This window comes from Oncorhynchus tshawytscha, linkage group LG33 (assembly GCF_018296145.1).
Source record: "Oncorhynchus tshawytscha isolate Ot180627B linkage group LG33, Otsh_v2.0, whole genome shotgun sequence".
Lineage (NCBI taxonomy): Eukaryota > Metazoa > Chordata > Actinopteri > Salmoniformes > Salmonidae > Oncorhynchus > Oncorhynchus tshawytscha.
In genome coordinates this window covers 36,930,160-36,953,193 of record NC_056461.1, presented here as the reverse complement: position 1 = coordinate 36,953,193, position 23,034 = coordinate 36,930,160, and the positions used below count along the sequence as shown (strand labels likewise).

Genomic DNA, 23,034 nt, shown 5'->3' with positions numbered 1-23,034 from the left:
ATTCCAGCCATTATATTGAGCCGTCCTCCTATAGTCCTCTGAGCCGTCCTCCCACCAGCCTCCTCTGAGAGTCAGAGAGCGCAGGAATGTGGTGACTTGCAGAGTGAGTCCGCTTGGGGGGCGGAAGGTGTCTGTGTTTAAGGGCTGCTGGACTGTAGGAGTACAGTATGAGTAACCCAAACACCTGGCTGGAGTCCAAGGGTGTAGACCTCTGTTTCTGCCAGGATTCCAGAACAGTCCGTCACGATAGACACACATCCCTGCAATGGGGCATTATGGGTCTGTGGTGGGGGAGGGGGGCTGGATGGATGGAAAGTAAGGTTCTTGGAGCAGAGAACAAGACATGAACTGAGGCGATAGAATGAAGGGGGCGGGAGAATGAGATAGTTTAAATGCCACTACAACCAAGGGATACTCAACAGTGCCAAGTATTTATGGTGTAGATTGAGTCATGTTTATTTCAATCCCCCCTGCACACTCAAAACATCTCTGGAACTAATTGCTGGGGAAAAGGATATTCAATAAGAGATGTGTCAAGGAACGATAGAGAGAGATGCATGAAATGGGAGTGACAACAGCCTTCCATGAAGAATGAGTGAGGAGGGTGACAAACTGCAACTGCTGTTCCCAGAAGAATCAAAAAACATCAAAGTGTACTGGTCGTGTACACATATTTGCAGACATTATCGCAGGTGCTATGAAATACTTGTGCTTCTAGTTCTAACAGTGCAGTAATATCTAGCAATACGATAACAATACACACATAATTCAAAAAGTACAAAAAAAGCTAGAAATTAAGAAATCCGAATCTCTTCTCTCTCCTGGTGGTTTCACGCCAAAGCATTCGCTCCTGCTTAAAAAAGATCAGTGTCCACTACATGCACACACACACACAAAGAATATAAAATCCCTCACAAATATTTACTCTTGCAATAAAGATGTAAAAATATCCAAGCATACGGAGTAATGGGTGCATCAGGTTATTCAGAGAAATGTCCAAGGCAAAGAGAAACAGTAAACGGACACTAAAGTAGACAGTGTGGTGTCCATAATCATGAGAAGGAGGGTGAACATTATGGATATAAACAGCCATTAGGCCAGGTGACCACATGTCTTATGGGAAGTATTGTGTTTAGATTTGGATCATAGACACTGAGGGAGCAATGAACTTGAGACGCAGAATTTAAAAAAAATAGATATTGACATTTTAGCAGACGCTCTTATCCAGAAGCAATTAGGGTTAAGTGCTTTGCTCAAGGGCTCATTGACAGATTTTTCACCTAGTTGGCTCGGGATTCGAACCAGCAACCATTCTGCCCAACATTCTTCACCACATTCTTTTGTTTCCAGCCAACTCAGGTCTCATGGGGAAATCCATACACTACTTCAGTGGTATTCAAAGTTGGGGTCATAAACCTCAAAATGTAAAATATATATATACAGTTGAAGTCGGAAGTTTACATACACTTAGGTTGGAGTCATTAAAACCTGTTTTTCAATCACTCCAGAACTTCCTTGTTAACAAACTACAGTTTTGGCAAGTCGGTTAGGACATCTACTTTGTGCAGAACACAAGTCATTTTTACAACAATTGTTTACAGACAGATTATCTCACTTATAATTCACTATCACAATTCCAGTGGGTCAAAAGTTTACATACACTAAGTTGACTGTGCCTTTAAACAGCTTGGAAAATTCCAGAAAATGATGTCATGGCAATAGAAGTTTTTGATAGGCAAATTTACATAATTTGAGTCAATTGGAGGTGTACCTGTGGATGTATTTCAAGGCCTATCTTCAAACTCAGTGCCTCTTTGCTTGACATCATGGGATAATCCAAAGAAATAAGAAAGACCTAAGAAAAATTGTAGACCTCCACAAGTCTGGTTCATCCTTGAGAGCAATTTCTAAACGCCTGAATGTACCACGTTCATCTGTACAAACAATAGTACACAAGTATAAACACCATGGGATCACGCAGCCGTCATACCGCTCAGGAAGGAGATGTGTTCTGTCTCCTAGAGATGAAAGCACGGGAGTGGCAGCATCATGTTGTGGGGTGCTTTGCTGCAGATGGCATCATGAGGTAGGAAAATGATGTGGATATATTGAAGCAACATCTCAAGACATCAGTCAGGAAGTTAAAGCTTGGTCGCAAATGGTCTTCCAAATGGACAATGACCCCAAGCATACTTCCAAAGTTGTGGCAAAATGGCTTAAGGACAACAAGGTCAAGGTATTGGAGTGGCCATCACAAAGCCCTGACCTCAATCCCATAGAAAATTTGTGGGCAGAACTGAAAAAGTGTGTGCGAGCAAGGAGGCCTACAAACCGGACACAGTTACACCAGCTTTGTCAGGAGGAATGGGCCAAAATTCTCCCAACTTATTATGGGAAGCTTGTGGAAGGCTACCCGAAACGTTTGACCCAAGTTAAACAATTTAAAGGCAACACTACAAAATACTAATTGAGTGTATGTAAACTTCTGACCCCCTGGGAACGTGATGAAAGAAATAAAAGCTGAAATAAATCATACTCTCTACTATTATTCTGACATTTCACATTCTTAAAATAAAGTAGTGATCCTAACTGACCTAAGACAGGGAATTTTTTACTTATTTTTTACTGTTTTACTGTTTTCCTGTTGGAAGGTGAACTTTCTCCCCAGTCTGAGGTCCTGAGCGCTCTAAAGCAGGTTTTCATCAAGGATCTTTCTGTACTTTGCTCATTTCATCTTTCCCTCGATCTTGACTAGTCACCCAGTCACTTTCCTCCAGACGTGACTTTTGGCATTCAGGCCAAAGAGTTCAATCTTTGTTTCCTCAGACCATGGTCTGAGAGTCCTTTAGGTGCTTTTGGCTGACTCCAAGTGGGCTGTCATGTCCCTTTTACTGAGGAGTGGCTTCCGTCTGGCTACTCTACAATAAAAGCCTGATTGGTGGAGTGCTGCAGAGATGGTTGTCCTTCTGGTAAGGTGCTCCTATCTCCACAGAGGAACTCTGGAGCTCTGTCACAGTGACTATCAGGTTCTCGGTCACCTCCCTGACCAAGGCCCTTCTCCACCAATTGCTCAGTTTGGTCGGGCAGCCAGCTCTAGGAAGAGTCTTGGTGGTTCCAAACATCTTCCATTTAAGAATGATGAAGGCTACTATATTCTTGTGGACCTTCAATGCTGCAGTGTCACGCCCTTAAAGAGCCTTTTTATGTCTCTATTTGGGTTAGGTCAGGGTGTGATTTGGGTGGGCATTCTATGTTTTTTATTTCTTTGTTTCTGGCCGAGTGTGGTTCCCAATCAGAGGCAGCTGTCTATCGTTGTCTCTGATATTCACTGTCAACTGTGGGACCGTATTACAGGTGTGTGCCTTTCCAAATTATGCCCAATCAATTGAATTTACCACAGTTGTAGAAACATCTCAAGGATGATCAATGGAAACAGATTATCATAGCAAAGGGTCTGAATACTTATGTAAATAAGGTATTTCTGTTTAATACATTTGCAAAAATGTCTAAAAACCTGTTTTCACTTTGTCATTGTGGGGTATTCTGTGAAGATTGATGATAAACATTTTTTATGTAATCATTTTTAGAATAACACATTTTGTTTTTATTACAGCATGAAATTCAAATGAATTACGTGGACTGGGAGATGTTTCGTATTGCGTCAGACAACAACATTGACGAATACGCTGATACGGTGTGCGAGTTCATTAGAACGTGCGTTGAAGATGTCGTTCCCATAGCAACGATTAAAACATTCCCTAACCAGAAACCGTGGATTGATGGCAGCATTCGTGTGAAACTGAAGGCACGAACCACTGCTTTTAATCAGGGCAAGGTGTCTGGTAACATGACTGAATACAAACAGTGCAGCTATTCCCTCCACAAGGCTATCAAACAAGCTAAGCGCCAGTACAGAGACAAAGTAGAATCTCAATTCAACGGCTCAGACACAAGAGGTATGTGGCAGGGTCTACAGTCAATCACGGACTACAGGAAGAAACCCAGCCCAGTCACGGACCAGGATGTCTTGCTCCCAGGCAGACTAAATAACTTTTTTGCCCGCTTTGAGGACAATACAGTGCCACTGACACGGCCTGCAACGGAAACATGCGGTCTCTCCTTCACTGCAGCCGAAGTGAGTAAGACATTTAAACGTGTTAACCCTCGCAAGGCTGCAGGCCCAGACGGCATCCCCAGCCGCGCCCTCAGAGCATGCGCAGACCAGCTGGCCGGTGTGTTTACGGACATATTCAATCAATCCCTATACCAGTCTGCTGTTCCCACATGCTTCAAGAGGGCCACCATTGTTCCTGTTCCCAAGAAAGCTAAGGTAACTGAGCTAAACGACTACCGCCCGTAGCACTCACATCCGTCATCATGAAGTGCTTTGAGAGACTAGTCAAGGACCATATCACCTCCACCCTACCTGACACCCTTGACCCACTCCAATTTGCTTACCGCCCAAATAGGTCCACAGACGATGCAATCTCAACCACACTGCACACTGCCCTAACCCATCTGGACAAGAGGAATACCTATGTGAGAATGCTGTTCATCGACTACAGCTCGGCATTCAACACCATAGTACCCTCCAAGCTCGTCATCAAGCTCGAGACCCTGGGTCTCGACCCCGCCCTGTGCAACTGGGTACTGGACTTCCTGACGGGCCGCCCCCAGGTGGTGAGGGTAGGCAACAACATCTCCTCCCCGCTGATCCTCAACACTGGGGCCCCACAAGGGTGCGTTCTGAGCCCTCTCCTGTACTCCCTGTTCACCCACGACTGCGTGGCCATGCACGCCTCCAACTCAATCATCAAGTTTGCGGACGACACAACAGTGGTAGGCTTGATTACCAACAACGACGAGACGGCCTACAGGGAGGAGGTGAGGGCCCTCGGAGTGTGGTGTCAGGAAAATAACCTCACACTCAACGTCAACAAAACTAAGGAGATGATTGTGGACTTCAGGAAACAGCAGAGGAACACCCCCATCCACATCGATGGAACAGTAGTGGAGAGGGTAGCAAGTTTTAAGTTCCTCGGCATACACATCACAGACAAACTGAATTGGTCCACTCACACAGACAGCATCGTGAGGAAGGCGCAGCAGCCTCTTCAACCTCAGGAGGCTGAAGAAATTCGGCTTGTCACCAAAAGCACTCACAAACTTCTACAGATGCACAATCGAGAGCATCCTGGCGGGCTGTATCACCGCCTGGTATGGCAACTGCACCGCCCTCAACCGTAAGGCTCTCCAGAGGGTAGTGAGGTCTGCACAACGCATCACCGGGGGCAAACTACCTGCCCTCCAGGACACCTACACCACCCGATGCTACAGGAAGGCCATAAAGATCATCAAGGACATCAACCACCCGAGCCACTGCCTGTTCACCCCGCTGCCATCCAGAAGGTGAGGTCAGTACAGGTGCATCAAAGCTGGGACCGAGAGACTGAAAAACAGCTTCTATCTCAAGGCCATCAGACTGTTAAACAGCCACCACTAACATTGAGTGGCTACTGCCAACACACTGTCAATGACACTGACTCTACTCCAGCCACTTTAATCATGGGAATTGATGGGAAATGATGTAAATATATCACTAGCCACTTTAAACAATGCTACCTTATATAATGTTACTTACCCTACATTGTTCATCTCATATGCATACGTTGATACTGTACTCTATATCATCGACTGCATCCTTATGTAATACATGTATCACTAGCCACTTTAACTATGCCACTTGGTTTACATACTTATCTCATATGTATATACTGTACTCGATATCATCTACTGTATCTTGCCTATGCTGCTCTGTACCATCACTCATTCATATATCCTTATGTACATATTCTTTATCCCCTTACACTGTGTATGACAGTAGTTTTTTTTTTTTTTTTTTGGAATTGTTAGTTAGATTACTTACTCGTTATTACTGCATTGTCGGAACTAGAAGCACAAGCATTTCGCTACACTCGCATTAACATCTGCTAACCATGTGTATGTGACAAATAAAATTTGATTTGATTTGATTTGAATTAAATGTATATTTTTGTCACTGGCCACTGGTCTACAACATGGATTCTGTTGCAAAACAATTCACTTTTTGTCATAAACACATTGTTATTTTGGGGGAAAATACAATACAACACATTACTGAGTACTACTCTCCATATTTTCAAGCAAAGTGGTGGCTGCATCATGTTATGGGTATGCTTGTAATTGTTAAGGACTGGGGAGTTTTTCAGGATTAAAAAAAATGGAGTTAAGTACAGAGAAAAATCCTAGAGGAAAACCTGGTTCTGTCTACTTTCCACCAGACACTGGGAGGTTAATTAACCTTTTAGCAGGACGATAACCTACAACACAAGGCCAAATCTACACGAGTCGCTTAACAAGAAGACAGTGAATGTTCACGAGTGGCCTACTTGAAAATCTATGGCGTGACCTGAAAATGGTTGTCTAGCAATGATCAATAACCAATTTTATAGAACTTGAAGAATGGGCAAATGTTGCACAATCCAGGTGTGGAAAGCTCTTAAGAGACTTACCCAGAAATACTCAGAGCTGCCAAAGGTTCTTCTACAAAATATTGAATAGTGGTGTGAATACTTATGTAAATGTGATATTTCCATATTTAATTTTCAATCAATTTGCAAAAGTTAAAAGAAAAATGTTTTCTTTTTGTGCGTAGATGGGTGAGAAAAAATATATTTAATGTATTTTGATTTCAGGCTATAACAAAATGTGTAATAATTCAAGGGGTATGAATTATTTCTGAAGGCACTGTACAACGTTTTTGAGAGACAATTTGAAATAATAAATTTGATGTATTTATTGGTTTCTTTTCATTTTGATAAGAGATATAAATGCAATGAATTGAAGGTTATTTGTGCACGTAAAAATCTAAATGTACAGATTTTAAGGCTGTGTCATTAGGTTTGGGGTGGGTTGCAAGAAATTCTTGGGAGGAAAAAATACGATTGAAATTCTGGTGGGAAAAAAAAAGGGCTCCACGCTGAAAATGTTTGAATACCACATAACAGATAATAGCCGACGAAGCAAATATTAAAATACATGGCTTGATATTTATGGCTTTCAAGAGAGATTAACATGAGTGCATTCTAGCGTATAGGTAAAGTTTTCTAGAGGACTCTACTACTAGGCTAACAACGAAATAGACAATCATTTGTGTCTCTGTTCTTTAGCCCAATGGTGAACAGTCTGGCATCTGTTGAAAGCACAGTTGATGGGCACAATGCCCTAACCATTTGACCATGAGTCCATCCGTGGGTGGAAGTGAGTGCCAGTATAAGAAAAGTCCCTCTGCCTCCTCGCTCACTGGGCCAGTGTCCAGCAGTTCTCAGTCCCTTCCTGCACATGGAAAAGACAGTGTAATGTTCAGAAACACTTTGCACTTCGTTTTGCAATTCCAGAAAGGGAGAATACAGACGATTTGATTTAAGAAGCGAGGTCTTTTAGCCATTTGTTAGTCCTAGTGGAGCCCCTCACAGCCACCACACTGGGTTTATCTGACCTAAGACCCAAGCTGCTCTAATCTACTCTAAGTCCCACTTCCTGTTGCACCTAACCTGTGGATTTGGAGTGGAAGATTCCAGGAATTATTTTTACCCATGTCAATACTACTGAGGACTGGCACATTGGAGTGTGGCCTGCTGCGAGGGTCAGGGCTGCCCCCTCTAACAAGCTGTGGAGGACCTGGGTGGTGGATAATAAACCAACAGCATTCTTAGGGATATGTTGGTGGCATCTTTAAATTACTTCAATGTGTTCAAATACCTAGATCAACCACTGTGGCCAACTTCAGAAAGTCCATTTTGTATCACCCATCAGGATGCTGCCCTTGAAATGAGCCTAAAACAAATCTGTCACAACACCATCTAGTGGCAGAGAAGGCAGAACACATGACTAGATTTTAGCTACACTCACATCCTGCACAAAAGAGACAAAAAAAACAGAACCCAATTATATTTCATTTTTTTATATTACATAACAAAATCCTCCAAAGAGATGTAATAATAGTGACTATCATTTTATTTACACTAATGAAATGGAGAAATAGTGGGGGAATAAGAGGCAGCAGAACATATTGGCATTCACCAACTCTGTATGATCAAGGCCTGCTCTTGTAAAGCTCAGTTAGCCCCTGCTCCTTTCCTCCCCACGCTCTCACATCACTGTATGGTCCAATCAACAAGACTGGCTCCATTGGGTCTGTTACCATGGGAACACCCATCTCTACTCCTGACAAATCAAAGATACCTTTTTGTACAGAAATACCCATAACGATGCAAACAAATAACATGGTCTTTAGAAAATGTGTATTTCTCTGGAGGAGACAAAATAGTCAGGATGTTTGCCCAATAATGCTTAAAATGTGACATCTTGTTACAAGCATTGCAGTGTAAAATAATATTACAATAAAATGAGCCATTCAGAACATTACATTACAGCCCACAAAAATCTGTAGTATGCCTGCTCTTGGTTGGTATACTGTAATAAATACACTGTACAATAACTTACTTTGAAAATATTAAAAAGAATTCTACCAAATATATTTTTCAACATGAATTTTGGATTTCATTTTTTTTATGACTGATTTGACATAATTTTCCAATATGGACATTGGACTATTAAATTACATTGTGTTGATACACACAATAACTTGTAAACTACCAAATTGTCACTACAGGGGAGAAAAACCCCAAAGCAGTGAACTACAAATGGAACATGTCTTCAGTCCAGCGGACCAGGCACCAAACATGCCAATTAAATATTTACCAAGGGCTTCTCTTTCCAGTTTACATTTGAAATACATCAAATAATTACATCTTCTTAGACGCAATATACATTGAGCTACATTCTCCATGTGTTTAGACAGGAACAGGTATTCTTTGACTCCTTATTTTCACTTCTTTGTTCCAACACAACGACCGTGAGCTTGGCCCCCGTTTGTCCCAATGCATTGTGGTTTATAGTCATTGGCCATATAGAAGTCCTCAGTTGCCGTTTACAGCCACAGAGTCCCCTTTCTCTGTTACAGATGATGAGGATGTTACCTCCAACTCCTTCACTCTGGTGTCCTTACAGTTTCCTTCCTGCTCCCCTTGCCTCTCAGCCTCACCCCCCTTAGTCTCTGTCTGGGGGGCTTGTGGTGGAGAGATGGAAGTGCCTGTTGCCATGGTAACATGTGTCTCTGTGTGTGCGGTAGCCTCTTCCTGTAGCTGGAGGACCCCAGTCAGATCCATGTCCTGCAGCTCCACATCAAAGGTCCGGGGGGCGGAGGTAGCTGGAGGAGAACTGCACCCGGTACAAGTCTAAACACAAGCAAAGGGACAAGAGATGAATAAACACATATTTTACAAGTACATTCTTTTTGTATTACTCTCCACTGTCATCTATACTGATTCCTGTGAATCTTTGGGGTCAGAGAGACAGGGTGTAGCTACTAGCTCCAGTATGTGTCTGTGTGCTGACTTACAGGGTTGTTGATGGCCTGTGGCAGGCGTCCAGTGCCCATCCAGGGGTGGACCTGGATCAGCTCTCGCTTCTGCTCCTCAGTGAAGTGCGGCTGCTGTTTCTGCACCGCCCTCAGTACCATACGATCTTGCCTTAGAACAGTCTCCCTGTCCCTGTAAAATCATACACATGTCCATAGATAAGCCATAGTCTAAAATGTTGTATTAGCCGCATAATGGTGTGTGGAGAGCTTCTATTTTTCAGTCTGCATTAATAAATAATACACAAATGTACTACTTGCATTCCATGCACATCAATCATAAATACAATTAAATAGCTGTAGCATTAATTACTAATCATGACGGGTTAAGGTTATGACTGCAATTGCCATGACTACGACGATTTCTTACCTGGTGGGCATTTGGTACGTCATCATAACCTTGTCATCTGTGTTGGCCATGAGGAGCCAGATAGGGTTCTGAAGGACATACTTCATGAGCTGGGCCTCTTCAGCCCCGCCTGCTGCCTGCTTATGGTCGTTCTCCGATGAGTCAACGCTGCCAAAGTACTTGCTGGTGTTGCTGCTTCCTGTGGTTGAAAAATAAACATGTTCAGTTATGTTCTGAAACTATCAGTCATTATATACAAATATCCTTGACCATCACAGTGCTAAGAAAAAAACATCTGGCCGGTGTTAAAACCTCTTTAAGGATCAATTTTCACTGAAAATGACATACAGGCAGTTAGATTTGGGTATCTCAGGCCCTGAAACAAGGATATGCATATTATTGATACCATTTGAAAGGAAACACTAAAAAGTTTGTGGACATTTTCAAATAATGTAGGAGAATATAACACATTAGATCTGGTAAAAGATAATACAAAGAAAAAAAACACGTTTTTTTCTTTGTACCATCACCTTTGAAATGCAAGAGAAAGGCCATAATGTATTATTCCAGCCCAGGTGCAATTTTGATTTTGGCCACTAGATTGCAGCAGTGTATGTGCAAAGTGTTATACTAATCCAATGAACCTTTGCATTTCTATTCAAAATTTTGTATCAAGGCTGCCCAAAATGTGCCTAATTGGTTAATAAATACATTCTCAAATTCATAATTGTGCACTCTCCTCAAACAATAGCATGTTATTCTTTCACTGTAATAGCTACTGTAAATCGGACAGTGAAGTTAGATTAACAAGAATTTAAGCTTTCTGACAACATCAGATGTCTATGTCCTGAGAAATTTTCTTGTTACTTACAACCTCATGCTAATCACATTAGCCTACGTTAGCTCAACCGTCCCGCGGGGGACTGACCGATCCTGTAGAGGTTAAACTCACTTCTGTCACTCCCTGAGGTGCTGCATCCATTAGAGCCAGAGGACCCGGAGCCAGAGGACCCGGAGCCAGAGGCAGCCGAGCCGGTGCCCGAGCAGGCATCCTCTTGCAGCAGAAGGTCCAGCAGGTCACTGGAGGTGGACATGGCGTCCTGGTTATCAACATCAGCCTGGAGCAAGGGAACACAGGAGAGACAGCGGTTAATGACAAGAACTCACTAGACTCAAAACCTTTTCAGAATTACATTTTGTTTAAATAGTTTAAAACCCACATTATCGTACTCTTTGGCATCACCCTTCATGTTGCTGTTGCGGTTAACAGAGCCTTGACCTCCGACCTGAGATGACGAGCCAGGTGGGGGTGGGGTCTGCTGCGCCCCTGTTGACATGCCCTCCTGCCTGTTGCCTGGCAACTCCTCCAGCTGCAGCAAGTTGAGGGGGGAGGAGCATCGTGACTGGAAGAGGGGCGTGTTGGTCCCCTCCAGGGGGGATTGGCATGTGGACTGAGGGGTGCTGGAGCGGGAGTTGCCACGTGGGACAAAAGTGGGATCAATCCTGGGTAAGGCAAAGCAAGGAAGCCCGGGCACCGGAATAGGATTTGGGAAAGGTAATGTTGGGTTGGGATTGTGAAAATGTTGTGGGATCATCGACAAAGCAGGATTGACCTGTAATGCAGGGTTGACCTGTGACGGGTTGTGTTGAGCTTGAGGCATGCCATTCATCTGCGTCACAGAAGGGTTGAATTGAGCCAAGACAGGATTGAGTTGTGGTAGTGGGACAGCCTGGTTGAACTGCGGTAGTGCCTGGTTAAGTTGTGCCATACCAGGGATACTGGGGTTAAGGTGAGGCATGGCTGTGTTATACTGAGGCATGGCTGTATTGAGCTGGTTGAGCTGTGGCACACCTCCATTGAGTTGAGGGAACATGTAGTTGGGCAGAACAACCATCATCGGGGGAGCCATTGGCATGGAAATCTGATTGGCATGCAGGGGGTACTGGAAGCCTGGCTGGGGGCTGGGGTAACCCATCTGCATGGCATTGGGGTTCACCCCGGTGTGGGCCAGGAGTTGTTGTTGTTGCACGTTGGGGTAGAGGGGGAAGAAGGGCAGGACTCCTGGAGGGTACTGGGACACGGCAGGAGGGAGGCTGGCCACAGAGGTGGGCCAGGAAGAGGACGAGGTCAGAGGTCCCTGTCTCATTAGGGGTTGACCCATGGGGAACATGGGGCCTTGGTGCCCCTGCCCTTCCCTTCTGGAACTTCTGTTCATCCCTGAGCCTGTCTTGGGACGGCCCCCGTGCTGGGAGCCCTCCTGCTGGTGCTTCGGCTTCTTTGCCCCCCGGCCCCTCCTCCGTCCGTTACCACCTGTTGGGTAGTCCTTCGAGGTGTGCACTCTGACACACACACACACACACACACACACACACACACACACACACACACACACGGGTGAGCTGCATGGAAAAACAATGGATTCTCATCCACATCATCTTTCAGACACAATAGAAACTAAATCTCCACTTGAAGTGTCCATCTTACCTTTGGGTGTGGTGGTGTGTCCTCTCAGAGGAGGACCGGGGTCCAGCATGCGGAGCTGTCCCAGGTCCCTGAACCGGCTCAGGAACACCTGTTCCTCCTGCTGGGTGTGGGCAGACAGCACCTCCTTGGTCAGACCCAGGCTGCCTGAGCATCCAGCCAACCTGCGGCTATCCCTCTCAGGCTGGGCAGGGCTGGGTGTTGCTGGGCTGGGAAAGGTTGAGGGACGGGGGGTCACTGGCGTGGTGATGGCGTTGTTAATGGCTGGGGCGGTGGTGGTGGGTGGTGTCTCCTCCATCATCATGATAATATCTGCAGGGAATAAGGTTGACACTATATTTGAGACTAGAGAGAAGAGACAGAGGGAGGTAAATAACAGCCAGTCAGACAGCCAGTCAGATAACAGGGATGTGTCCTACCTGACTCTGGGGGCTTCTTGTCCCCTACATGGACGATGGTGCTGCTGAAGCTGCATTGGGACGTGAGAGAGACCACACTTTCAGCCTTGCAGTGCAGCGCCAGAGGACTCATCTGTGGCCCCCCTTTAGACCCTTCCTTACCCTGTGACCCTTCGAAATCTGTAGGGAAACACAGATATTTGGTCCAAAATACCTGCAGACCTTAAAAGAGGCATAAAAATACATAATAGGATTTCAATAGGATCTGTATTGTATACCTTTAGCTGTTCCAGACAACTCCCTCTGCTTGTCATCGTCTGACGTTGATGATGTGGTGCAGGAGGAGGAGCCACATTTCCTCTTCACTGTGTTGGGAACGTTACAGCTCTCCAGGTAGCGTACGATGCTGTCCAGACAGTTGATCTGCTGGTAGGAGTAGTTGGCTGACGGATCTTTCCTTGACTGCACGGAGGCCAGGGTTTTAGTTGGCCCCAGAGCGCCAATAGGTCCCAAGTCTTTGTTTAAATTCTCTGGCGTCACGAGGTCTCCTGAGAAGAGGAAAGGGAAGTACTGTTAGAATTTCATTTTCATCTCGACCCTTGTGGTTATACTTTTGTAATGAAAACGTTCCATACATTTTAGAGCACACCGTGACAAGACATTTTACTACAAATATGACTACAAAGTCAAGTGTTTACCAGCGCTGGCGTGTTTGCGGAGCGGTGGGCGGTTACGGGACTCGATGAAGACCTGCTGACCATTGGTCTTCACCATGTGGACGTCCTTACACATCTGCTGGAATGTCATCTGCTGCTGTAGGACAGATAAGAGAGGGTAAAGAGTTAGACGATGACACCTCGACTTTCTTCTGAGTCAATTCCACTAATTAAAATAATGTTGTTTGTTACTATTTTGTAACCACAAGTTATAAAGTACCTTGTTAAAATCTGCGTAAAACATCTGTGATTGTATTAGTACTCACTGGTCTCTGGATAGTCATCTGGATGATCCCCTTAGTGGAGGGGCTGCTGCTGCCTGAGGAGCCCGGGCTGGGCCTGTGTGGCTGGGATCCATGGGAGCTGCAGTAGCCCTGGGAGACACCACTGTGGACAGGCTGCACCAGCACACGGTGGATTTGCTCACTGAGCCTGGGGATCTCTGGAGACATGGCCCGCACCTCCACCTCCATACTAGGGGTAAACACATCTTCGTTCAGGGGACTCCTGCAGATGAGGGGAGAAGGACAAGGGAATGGGGTTTAGAACAATGTAATATGTACTGCTTGATAACTACACAAACAGGTTACAGTTCAGTTAAAATGTGGCTATTGCAAGCTTGTGAAGGTCATTGACGTAGCAGAGAGGTGGACTACTCACGTTCTGACTTTGTGTCGACCCACGATGAAGGCCACTTTGCGGCTCCAGGGGTTGACGAAGGAGGACCAGCTGGTATCTATGGTGAGATACTCCCCGTTCCGGGCACACATACGCAAGGGCGAGTGTTCAAAGGGCTGCCCCGCTGACTGGAGAACTGAGCGGAGAACCAAAGATGTTAAAACTATTACTACATAACCAGTCATCTATTTGCTGGTTTCTAAATCCTTACAGAATATATAAGGCATGACTGTTGGACAGGAGTACTCACTCTTCTTGTGTATGGCCACCATGACAGGCCTGTCATCAGGGTGGAGGTACATGAGGACAGGAGTCCCAACCAGGTCCTGGGGCAGGTAGCCTAGCAACGGCACAGCTCTTTCATCCACTTCCTGAAAGAGACAGCCGGGGGTGTGGCTAGTGTTAAAAATCCTCTTGTCCGCTGGGATGCGGGGAGCTTCGTATCCTGAGTGCACCTTCTCAGCGATGAGCAGGCAGCAGGGCTGTGGCTGGGACATGTCGGAGTCCCGTAGGGTTAGCTGGTAGGGGGTCATACGGAAGGGGTAGTATCGCACTTCCCCCTCACTGTCCCTCCCACTACTGATACGGCAGAACATGGATTTCTCCTGGGTGCAGTCCACAGGGGAGGTCACTGAGCGAGATCGGGGGGGGGGGTACATTAACATCACATAGACATGCAAAAATGTGATCAACCATTTCCATTTGAATTCAGAGCTAAATTAAAGGACTTCTGTAGGAGACTTACTGGAACCAGTACAGGAGGCCCAGGGGGGCAGGCGGCAGGGAGCAGTGCTGCTGTAGAAAGTGCTGACGTCCTGGGGGGCCAACAGCTCAGAGAAGAGTGTCCCCTGGAGTCGATTAGGCTTAGTGCGCAGCATGGGAGAGGCCTGAGGGGAGATGTACACCAACTTCCCAGAGAGGAAGGACACTCCCACTGAGAACGTGTCCTGTACAGGAGAGAGAAGAAACAAGGGAGGTTAGAACAATGGTTTGTTGGGTTTAATAGCTTTTAGTCTGTTTGAGAGCTGTTGGTCTGGTTCTAGTAGATGAAGATTGTGCTGTAGTTCCTACCGTGTTCTGGAGTGTGTATTCAGAAGTAATGTTGTCCAGTTCCTCTGTGGTGAAGGAAGAGAGGTCCAGACTGCAACCGTGGCTCTCTTCCACACTCCACTGGTGATAATACTCCTGATTCGCTAAACACACATGTATAAATAGTATATAGATAGTAAGCTAGCTATTTCATGCTAAAGCCACACAGTATACAGTACATCTAGCAAAAGGCAGGCTCAAAAAGCAGCATCTTACCTCGGACTTGTTTGACACAGTTGAGAGCATACTGCAGGGAGGCCAGGGTGCTGGAGCGGCCTTTCGCCCAGTGGTCTGCAGGCATGCGGATCTTTAGCTCCTTCAGAGCCTTGAGCATCTCTCTCTGGGTCTGCAGCCGGGCTGGCTGGTCACTGCTGCATCCGCTGGTGGACGGGTGGTCCTGCTCCGAGCTGCCACTCAGCAGGCTGTAGACCATAGAGCTGTTGGGAGGGGAAGAGCTGTGGGAGTTGGCGCTGACAGGGGCAAAATAACATGTTATTACCACCGCTGAGCAGACACTTTTATAGTATTATAAGCGATGTCTACTTCCTACCATCTGAAAATGGTTGTGGTGTTTCAAATATGAATTCTGTTAAATGTGTTACCTTTTGCTCTCTGTTGTCTCCATGGCAGAGTCCTTCCCGTTATGGGAGCTGCTGCAGGTTGATGTCTCACGTCCTATGTGACCTTCCACCTCTCGTTCGGCTGAGTCGTTCCCACTCGAGTGGGCATCGGTGTCATCGGAGTTTGAGGACTTGGGGGAGGACTTGCCCCCAGACCGAATTCTCTTTCCATTGGAGCTACCAGAGCTGCCAGTCTGACTCAGTCCAGACTCAGGGGACTGGCAGCCCGCCTTCAGTCCCACCACATTTTCTTCTACACCTACTCCACTAGTGTCATTTACAGAAGTGGTATATGCATTCTCATCACTCATAATAACCAGTATGAGTGATTTACTATTGCTGTTTGACAAAAATGATGTCAAAACAAAGAACTGTGACACTAATACTGCTACTAGGTGGGTCTACTAGACTTAGATAGAGTCATGGTTTGGTCAAGTAAAAATGAGCCAGAAGATAAACTACTGTGTCTCATTTGATCTTGAGATTGTATTTTTTTTGTAAATTCTAAGCTTATGAATCTGATAAGCCAATTGAAGAGAAGATGGGTGAAACCTTTATCACTTTGCTCTTCCTCATGTGCACAGTCAGCGTGCGAAATGGTTTTGACAGAATACCTGATGGAAGAAACAATTCCCAATTTATGAGTGGTGAGTAACATAACATCATGAGTCATACATCTGTGTAAAGACAGTGTTACATCTCATCTGCAATTAAACATTCATATAATGACACTGCTGTAAAAGTTAGTGTTCACCCAAACTACAAATGTACATAACTAAATGGCTTGGTTTTAAATCATATAAGCATCCAAGTAGGGACTTTCTTAGTAAATATTTAACTAATTGCAAAAATAATCACGTTAGGCTCTAAACATACTCAAAAAGTTGTACATAGCCTAATGTCAATCTATTAAGACATTCAAATAATATAGCTAGCTAGGGGAACTATCCTTTTTCCAACAACCTCACATTCATTTTTGGGGGCTCAAAAAACTTGCTCTCCATATATTCCATTGACCATAATAAATCATTTCATCACTTCGAAGAACAGTTAACCGACGATATCAGGTGACATAGGGTAAACTAACTTCACAGCCCATTTCCCTATCTGGCATGTCTTGAGGGTTTACTGTAAGTAGCAGGAAGACACCGTTGGGAGATATTATTGTTGACGACAGAAGACAACGTGGGCATGATGACCCCGGTGGGGGATGTTTGTGTTGACGACAGCGAAGGCAACGTGCCTCAACTCGACTGGCTTATGGCACGACCCGCATGCGCTCATGCATTTATTCTACCTGACACAAGTCTGGCAAAAGATGGGTCTCACTTGTAGGGAACACGAATTGACCAAAACAACATTAAATTGTACCTCGATATCTGACCGTATATTGAAATGTGTATCGATATACAACATAACTTCCTTTAACGTGTCAGTACTCTTGCCAGCATGCCACAACAATGTTAGCTACACTAGCCAATGTCAATGCTGTTGCAGATAGCTTGATCATATATATATATATATATATTTTAATGCTAGCTAAGTTAGCCATGTAGGAACTATTTCTTGTACTGCTAATAATATAGCTAGCAAAGTAGCGTTATTTTTTTTACCAGTTAGCTAGCTAGGTAGCAAGGTTTTGATCAAAGTTGACATTCTCACCTTTTTCCATGAAGAAAAAGTACGCTCCGTGGTATTTTTTGTTTTAATGTCTTCAACAATGTATTCTGTAAAGTTAGGCTTAAAAGTATTGAAATTGCAGAAACCTAGAATGACATCTTTAGCGAAACAACTCAATGTGGATCGCCTATAACTACACAGAATGTGTAGAGAACTGCACATTCGCTTTATATGACTGGGAGGGAACACGGAAAATAACACGTGCTTGCTCCCATGTGTTGCAGTGATTGGTCCTCAACTAACACTGACTCCGCCCTAGTGCAGTGTCCCAGGCCTGGCGAATGCATTCATTGGTTGAGTAGGGCGGTGTCCTTGGCTGCACGGGGCTCTGCTATGCTTTTCTATCACGTTGCCCCAGCGGTGCCCTGTCGGTTCCAAAAGCATGCTAGAACGTTTGTTGGCAACGTGCCTCCATCAATACTCTGAATTGGCGACATTTCCTCACCCCATCCTTTCCTTGTGTACTTTACTTAACCACAACACATGCATGTGAACCATTGTAGGGGTTTCTTTATATCAAATTGTTTCCCCATACTAACCAGGTAATAATAAAGGAAACAATGCATGGAAATTGGTAAGACACATTTGAACTCAATTCCAGACATACTGTTCGTTATCCAAAGGCCGACTAAATGAGCTTACAAATTCTACTGCAGCAGTATGACAAGCCTTTGCACAGACATAAATAATTTCCTCACCAAAAGTCTACACTACTGCCAGAGGAGGAACCCCCACCCCCCTGATAACACTGGCCTACTATTAAAATAATGTCCTTAATTGAACCGTTAACACAGAGGTATTAAACCCTGCCTCTGTTTTGGTAAAAAAAAAAAAAAAGCTGTGGGATGGGCCTGGAGAAATATAACCACTCTCAAATTCATAGACAGAGCTATGGAGGCAAGGACTGACCATCCATTAAATCCATAAAATAGTTTTAACCATGTGTTGAGGTTATACAGTGTTTGTTTACATGTACATTGTTTATAAACATTGGAGTAAAACAAGCTCATATATATTTGGTTCTGATGGGGTATGACAGTTGAGCTAAGCTCATGACGCATTTATACATTATATTCATCAAGAATCAATGGGTATCATTCATTTATAAGTCCAAAAATTGATGTAGCAACTAAGGATTCTAGCTTCAAAAGCCATAATTCATTCAGTCCCATCCCTTTTAATTGTTTTCAGATTCTAATTATTTCTAGATCCTTATGATATCTTAATTATTTATATTGTTTACATTTCCCTTTGGGCATTAAAATGAAATATAATTTCATCTCGGGCAGTAACACCAACAACATGTGTCATGTGGTGCAGCTATGGGGGGTGACACATGGGGTGACATGCATTCACAATTCAATGAAGTAATTGTTATGGTAAACATCCACTGGGTGGTGCTACTGACTTTTTGGACCTGCCTACCTGGGGTGTATTCATTCAGCAGATTCTGTTGCAAAAAAAATCTAAAAGCTGCAATATGTAGCTTTTGGGGCAACCCTACCTGAGTTATATATCTGTCATTCTCATTGAAACAAAGTCTAGGAAACAGTTGATCTGTTCTTTTAATGTTTTACCTTCCTTTATCTTGGCAAGTCAGTTACTAACAAATTCTTATTTACAATGACAACCTACCCAGCCAAACCCAGATGACTCTGGGCCAATTGTGTGCTGCCCTATGGGACTCCCTATCATGGCTGGATGTGATACAGCCTGGATTTGAATCAGCAACTGTAGTGATGCCTCTTAGAAATGAGATGCCATGCCTTAGACCGCTGCGCCACTTGTGAACCCACTATGTTCTATGTGTGTTATTTCTATGCTTCAAAACAAATCAAATCAAACTTTATTTGCCACATGCGCTGAATACGTGTAGACTTTACCGTGAAATGCTTACTTACAAGCTCTTAACCAACAGTGCAGTTCAAGAAGACGAAAATATTTACCAAGTAGGCTCAAATAAAAAGTAACAATAAAAAGTAAAACAATAAGAATAACAATAACGAGGCTATATACAGGGGGCACCGGTACCGAGTCAGTGTGCAGGGGTACAGGCTAGTTGAGGTAATCTGTACATGTAGGTTGGGGCGAAGTGACTATGACGAGGTAACAAACAAACAGCGAGTAGCAACAGTGTACAAGGGGCGATACAAGGGGCGATTTTTATGAATTGTTCAGCAGTCTAATGGCTTGAGGGTAGAAGCTGATGAGGTGCCTTTTGGTCCTAGAATTGGTGCTCCAGTACTGCTTGCCGTGTGGTAGCAGGGAAACAGTCTATGACTTGGGTTACTGGAGTCTCTGACAATTTTATGGGCTTTCCTCTGACACCGCCTATTATATATGTCCTGGATGGCTGGAAGCTTGGCCCCAGTGATGTACTGGGCCATTCACACTACCCTCTGTAGTGCCTTACGGTTAGATGCCGAGTAGTTGCCATACCAGGTGGTGATGCAACCGTTCAGGATGTTCTCGATGGTGCAGCTGTAGAACCTTTTGAGGATCTGGAGACCCATGCAAAAATCTTTTCAGTCTCCTGAGGGGGAAAAGGTTTTGTTGTGCCCTCTTCACGACTGTCTTGGTATGTTTGGACCATGATAGTTCATTGGTGATGTGGACACCAAGGAACTTGAAACTCTCGAACAACTCCACTACAGCCCATTCAATGTTAATAGGGGCCTGATCGGCCCGCCTTTTTTCTGTAGTCCACGATCAGCTTCTTTGTCTTGCTCACATTGAGGGAGAGGTTGTTGTCCTGGCACCACTCTGCCAGTTCTCCAACCTCCTCCCTATAGGCCATCTCATCGTTGTCGTGGGTTGTCAGCAAACTTAATGATGGCGTTGGAGTCGTGCTTGGCCACATAGTCGTGGGTGAACAGGGAATACAGGAGGAGACTAAGTGCACACCCCTGAGGGGCCCCACTGTTAAGGATCAGCGCGGCAGACGTATTGTTGCCGTCTCTTACCACCTGGGTGTGGCCCATCAGGAAGTCTAGGATCCAGTTGCAGAGGGAGGTGTTTAGTCCCAGAGTCCTTAGCTTAGTGATAAGCTTCGTGGGCACTCTGGTGTTGAACGCTGAGCTGTATGAACAGCATTCTCACATAGGTGTTCCTTTTGTCCAAGTGGGAAAGGGCAGTGTGGAGTGCGATTGAGGTGGTATGCGAATTGGAGTGGGTCTAGGGTGTCCGGGAGGATGCTGTTGATGTGAGCCATGACCAGCCTTTCAAAGCACTTCATGGCTACCGACGTGAGTGTCACGGGGCGGTAATCATTTAGGCAGGTTACCTTCACTTCCTTGGGCACAGGTACTATGGTGGTCTGCTTGAAACATGTAGGTATTACAGACTCGGTCAGGGAGAGGTTGAAAATGTCAGTGAAGACACTTGACAGTTGGTCCACGCATGCTTTGAGTACACGTCCTGGTAATCCGTCTGGCCCAGCGGGTTTGTGAATGTTGACCTGTTTAAAGGTTTTGTTCACATCGGCTACCCGAGAGCATTATCACACAGTCATCTGGAACAGCTGGTGCTCTCATGCATGCTTTAGTGTTGCTTGCCTCGAAGCGAGCATAAAAGGCATTTAGCTCGTCTGGTAGGCTCGCGTCACTGGGCAGCTCGCGTCTGGGTTTCCCTTTGTAGTCCGTAATAGTTTTCAAACCCTGCCACATCCGACGAGCGTCAGAGCCAGTGTAGTAGGATTCAATCTTAATCCTGTATTGACGCTTTGCTCGTTTGAGGGTTCATCTGAGGGCATAGCAGGATTTCTTATAAGAGTCCGGATTAGTCTCCCGCTCCTTGAAAACAGCAGCTCTAGCCTTTAGCTCGATGCGGATGTTGCCTGTAATCCATGGCATCTGGTTGGGATATGTACGTACAGTCACTGTGGGGACGACGTCATCGATGCACTAATTGATGAAACCGATGACTGAGGTGATGTAGTCCTCAATGCCATTGGATGAATCCCAGAACATATTCCAGTCTCTGCTAGCAAAACAGTCCTGTAGTGTAGCATCCTCGTCATCTGACCACTTCCGTATTGAGCCACTGGTACTTCCTGCTTTAGTTTTTGCTTGTAAGCAGGAATCAGGAGGATTTCAGATTTGCCAAATGGAGGGTGGGGGAGAGCTTTGTATGCATCTCTGTGTGTGGAGTAAAGATGGTCTAGGATTTTTTTCCCCCTGGCTTTTCCCTGGTTGCACAAAATTTGGTAAAACTGATTTAAATTTGCCTGCATTAAAGTCCCCTGCCACACCATTTCTGCATATGCTTCTTTGTATATGGCCTTATAGAGTTGGTTGAGAACGGTCTTAGTGCCAACTTCGCTTTGTGGTGGTAAATAGAAGGCTATGAGTAATGCAGACGAGAACTCTCTTGGTAGATAGTATGGTCTACAGCTTCTCATTATGTACTCTACCTCAGGCGAGCAATACCTCAAGACTTTTTAAATATTAGACATCGCCCACCAGCTGTTATTGACAAAAAGACACACACCCCCACCCCTCGTCTTACCAGAGGTAGTGTCTCTGTTCTACCGGTGCATGGAAAATCCCGCCAGCTCTATATTGTCCGTTTCTTCGTTCAGCCACGTCTCTGTGAAACATATGATGTTACAGATGTTACAGTTTTTAATGTCCCGTTGGTAGGACAATCTTAATAGTAGGTCATCAATTTTATTCTCTAAAGATTGCACGTTAGCACGAAGAATGGAAGGCATTGGGAATTTGCTCGCTCGCCTCCGGATTCTCAGAAGGATCCCCGAACTGCGCCCCCTTTCCTGGCATCTTTTTTTTACGAAAAAGGCGTGGATCTGGGCTTGTTCCAGTGAAAGCAGGATATCCTTCTTGTCGGACTCATTAAAGGAAACAGTTTCTTCCAGTTCACGGTGAGTAATCGTTTTTCTGATGTCCAGAAGTTATTTTGGTCATAAGAGACAGTAGCAGCAGCATTGTGTACACAATAAATAAATAAATAACTTACACAAAATGCAAAAAAATAACAGTGGTTTAGATGGTACATTGATTTTCTACATTTGCTTGTTTTGTCACGTAAACTGAAATGAAGCGAACTTTCAGAATTTTAGCAACCAAAACCAAAATTATGTCATGGCTTTAGAAGCTTCTGATAGGCTCATTGACATCATTTGAGTCAATTGGAGGTGTACCTGTGGATGTATTTCAAGGCCTACCTTAAAACTCAGTGCCTCTTTGCTTGACATCATGGGAAAATTAAAAGAAATCAGCCAAGACCTCAGAAAAAAAATAGTACACCTCCAGTAGTCTGGTTCATCCTTGGGAGCAATTTCCAAACGCCTGAAGGTACCATGTTCAACTGTACAAACAATAGTATGCAAGTATAAACTCCATGGGACCACGCAGCCGTCATACCGCTCAGGAAGGAGACGCTTCCTGTCTCCTAAATATGAACGTACTTTGGTGCAAAAAGTGCAAATCAATCCCAGAACAACAGTAAAGGACCTTGTGAAGATGCTGGAGGAAACAGGTACAA

At 44.7% G+C, this 23,034-nt stretch overlaps 1 protein-coding gene across 3 annotated transcripts; it reads right to left on the bottom strand.

Moving 5' to 3' along the window:
- Positions 1–7,986: 7,986 nt before the first annotated feature.
- LOC112231366 (period circadian protein homolog 1) lies at positions 7,987–17,695 on the bottom strand. 3 transcript variants are annotated; one of them, XM_024398097.2, is made up of 17 exons: positions 17,515–17,693; positions 15,835–16,466; positions 15,449–15,702; positions 15,215–15,336; positions 14,889–15,090; positions 14,394–14,774; positions 14,126–14,279; positions 13,732–13,972; positions 13,448–13,562; positions 13,028–13,297; positions 12,771–12,929; positions 12,355–12,663; positions 11,090–12,210; positions 10,822–10,987; positions 9,891–10,068; positions 9,503–9,653; positions 7,987–9,338 (listed from the first exon to the last, which is right to left on the bottom strand). In XM_024398097.2, exons 2-17 carry the CDS (start codon positions 16,161–16,163, stop codon positions 9,021–9,023), a joined length of 4,470 nt encoding a protein of 1,489 aa, XP_024253865.1. In that variant the 5' UTR covers positions 16,164–16,466; positions 17,515–17,693; the 3' UTR covers positions 7,987–9,020. The 3 variants fall into 3 exon arrangements, 2 of the variants coding, with proteins under 2 accessions (XP_024253865.1, XP_024253866.1); XM_024398098.2 differs by having other exon boundaries at positions 15,449–15,669; positions 17,515–17,691; XR_002950437.2 differs by lacking the exon at positions 7,987–9,338 and having other exon boundaries at positions 9,512–9,653; positions 11,100–12,210; positions 17,515–17,695.
- Between the last annotated feature and the right edge of the window lie 5,339 nt (positions 17,696–23,034).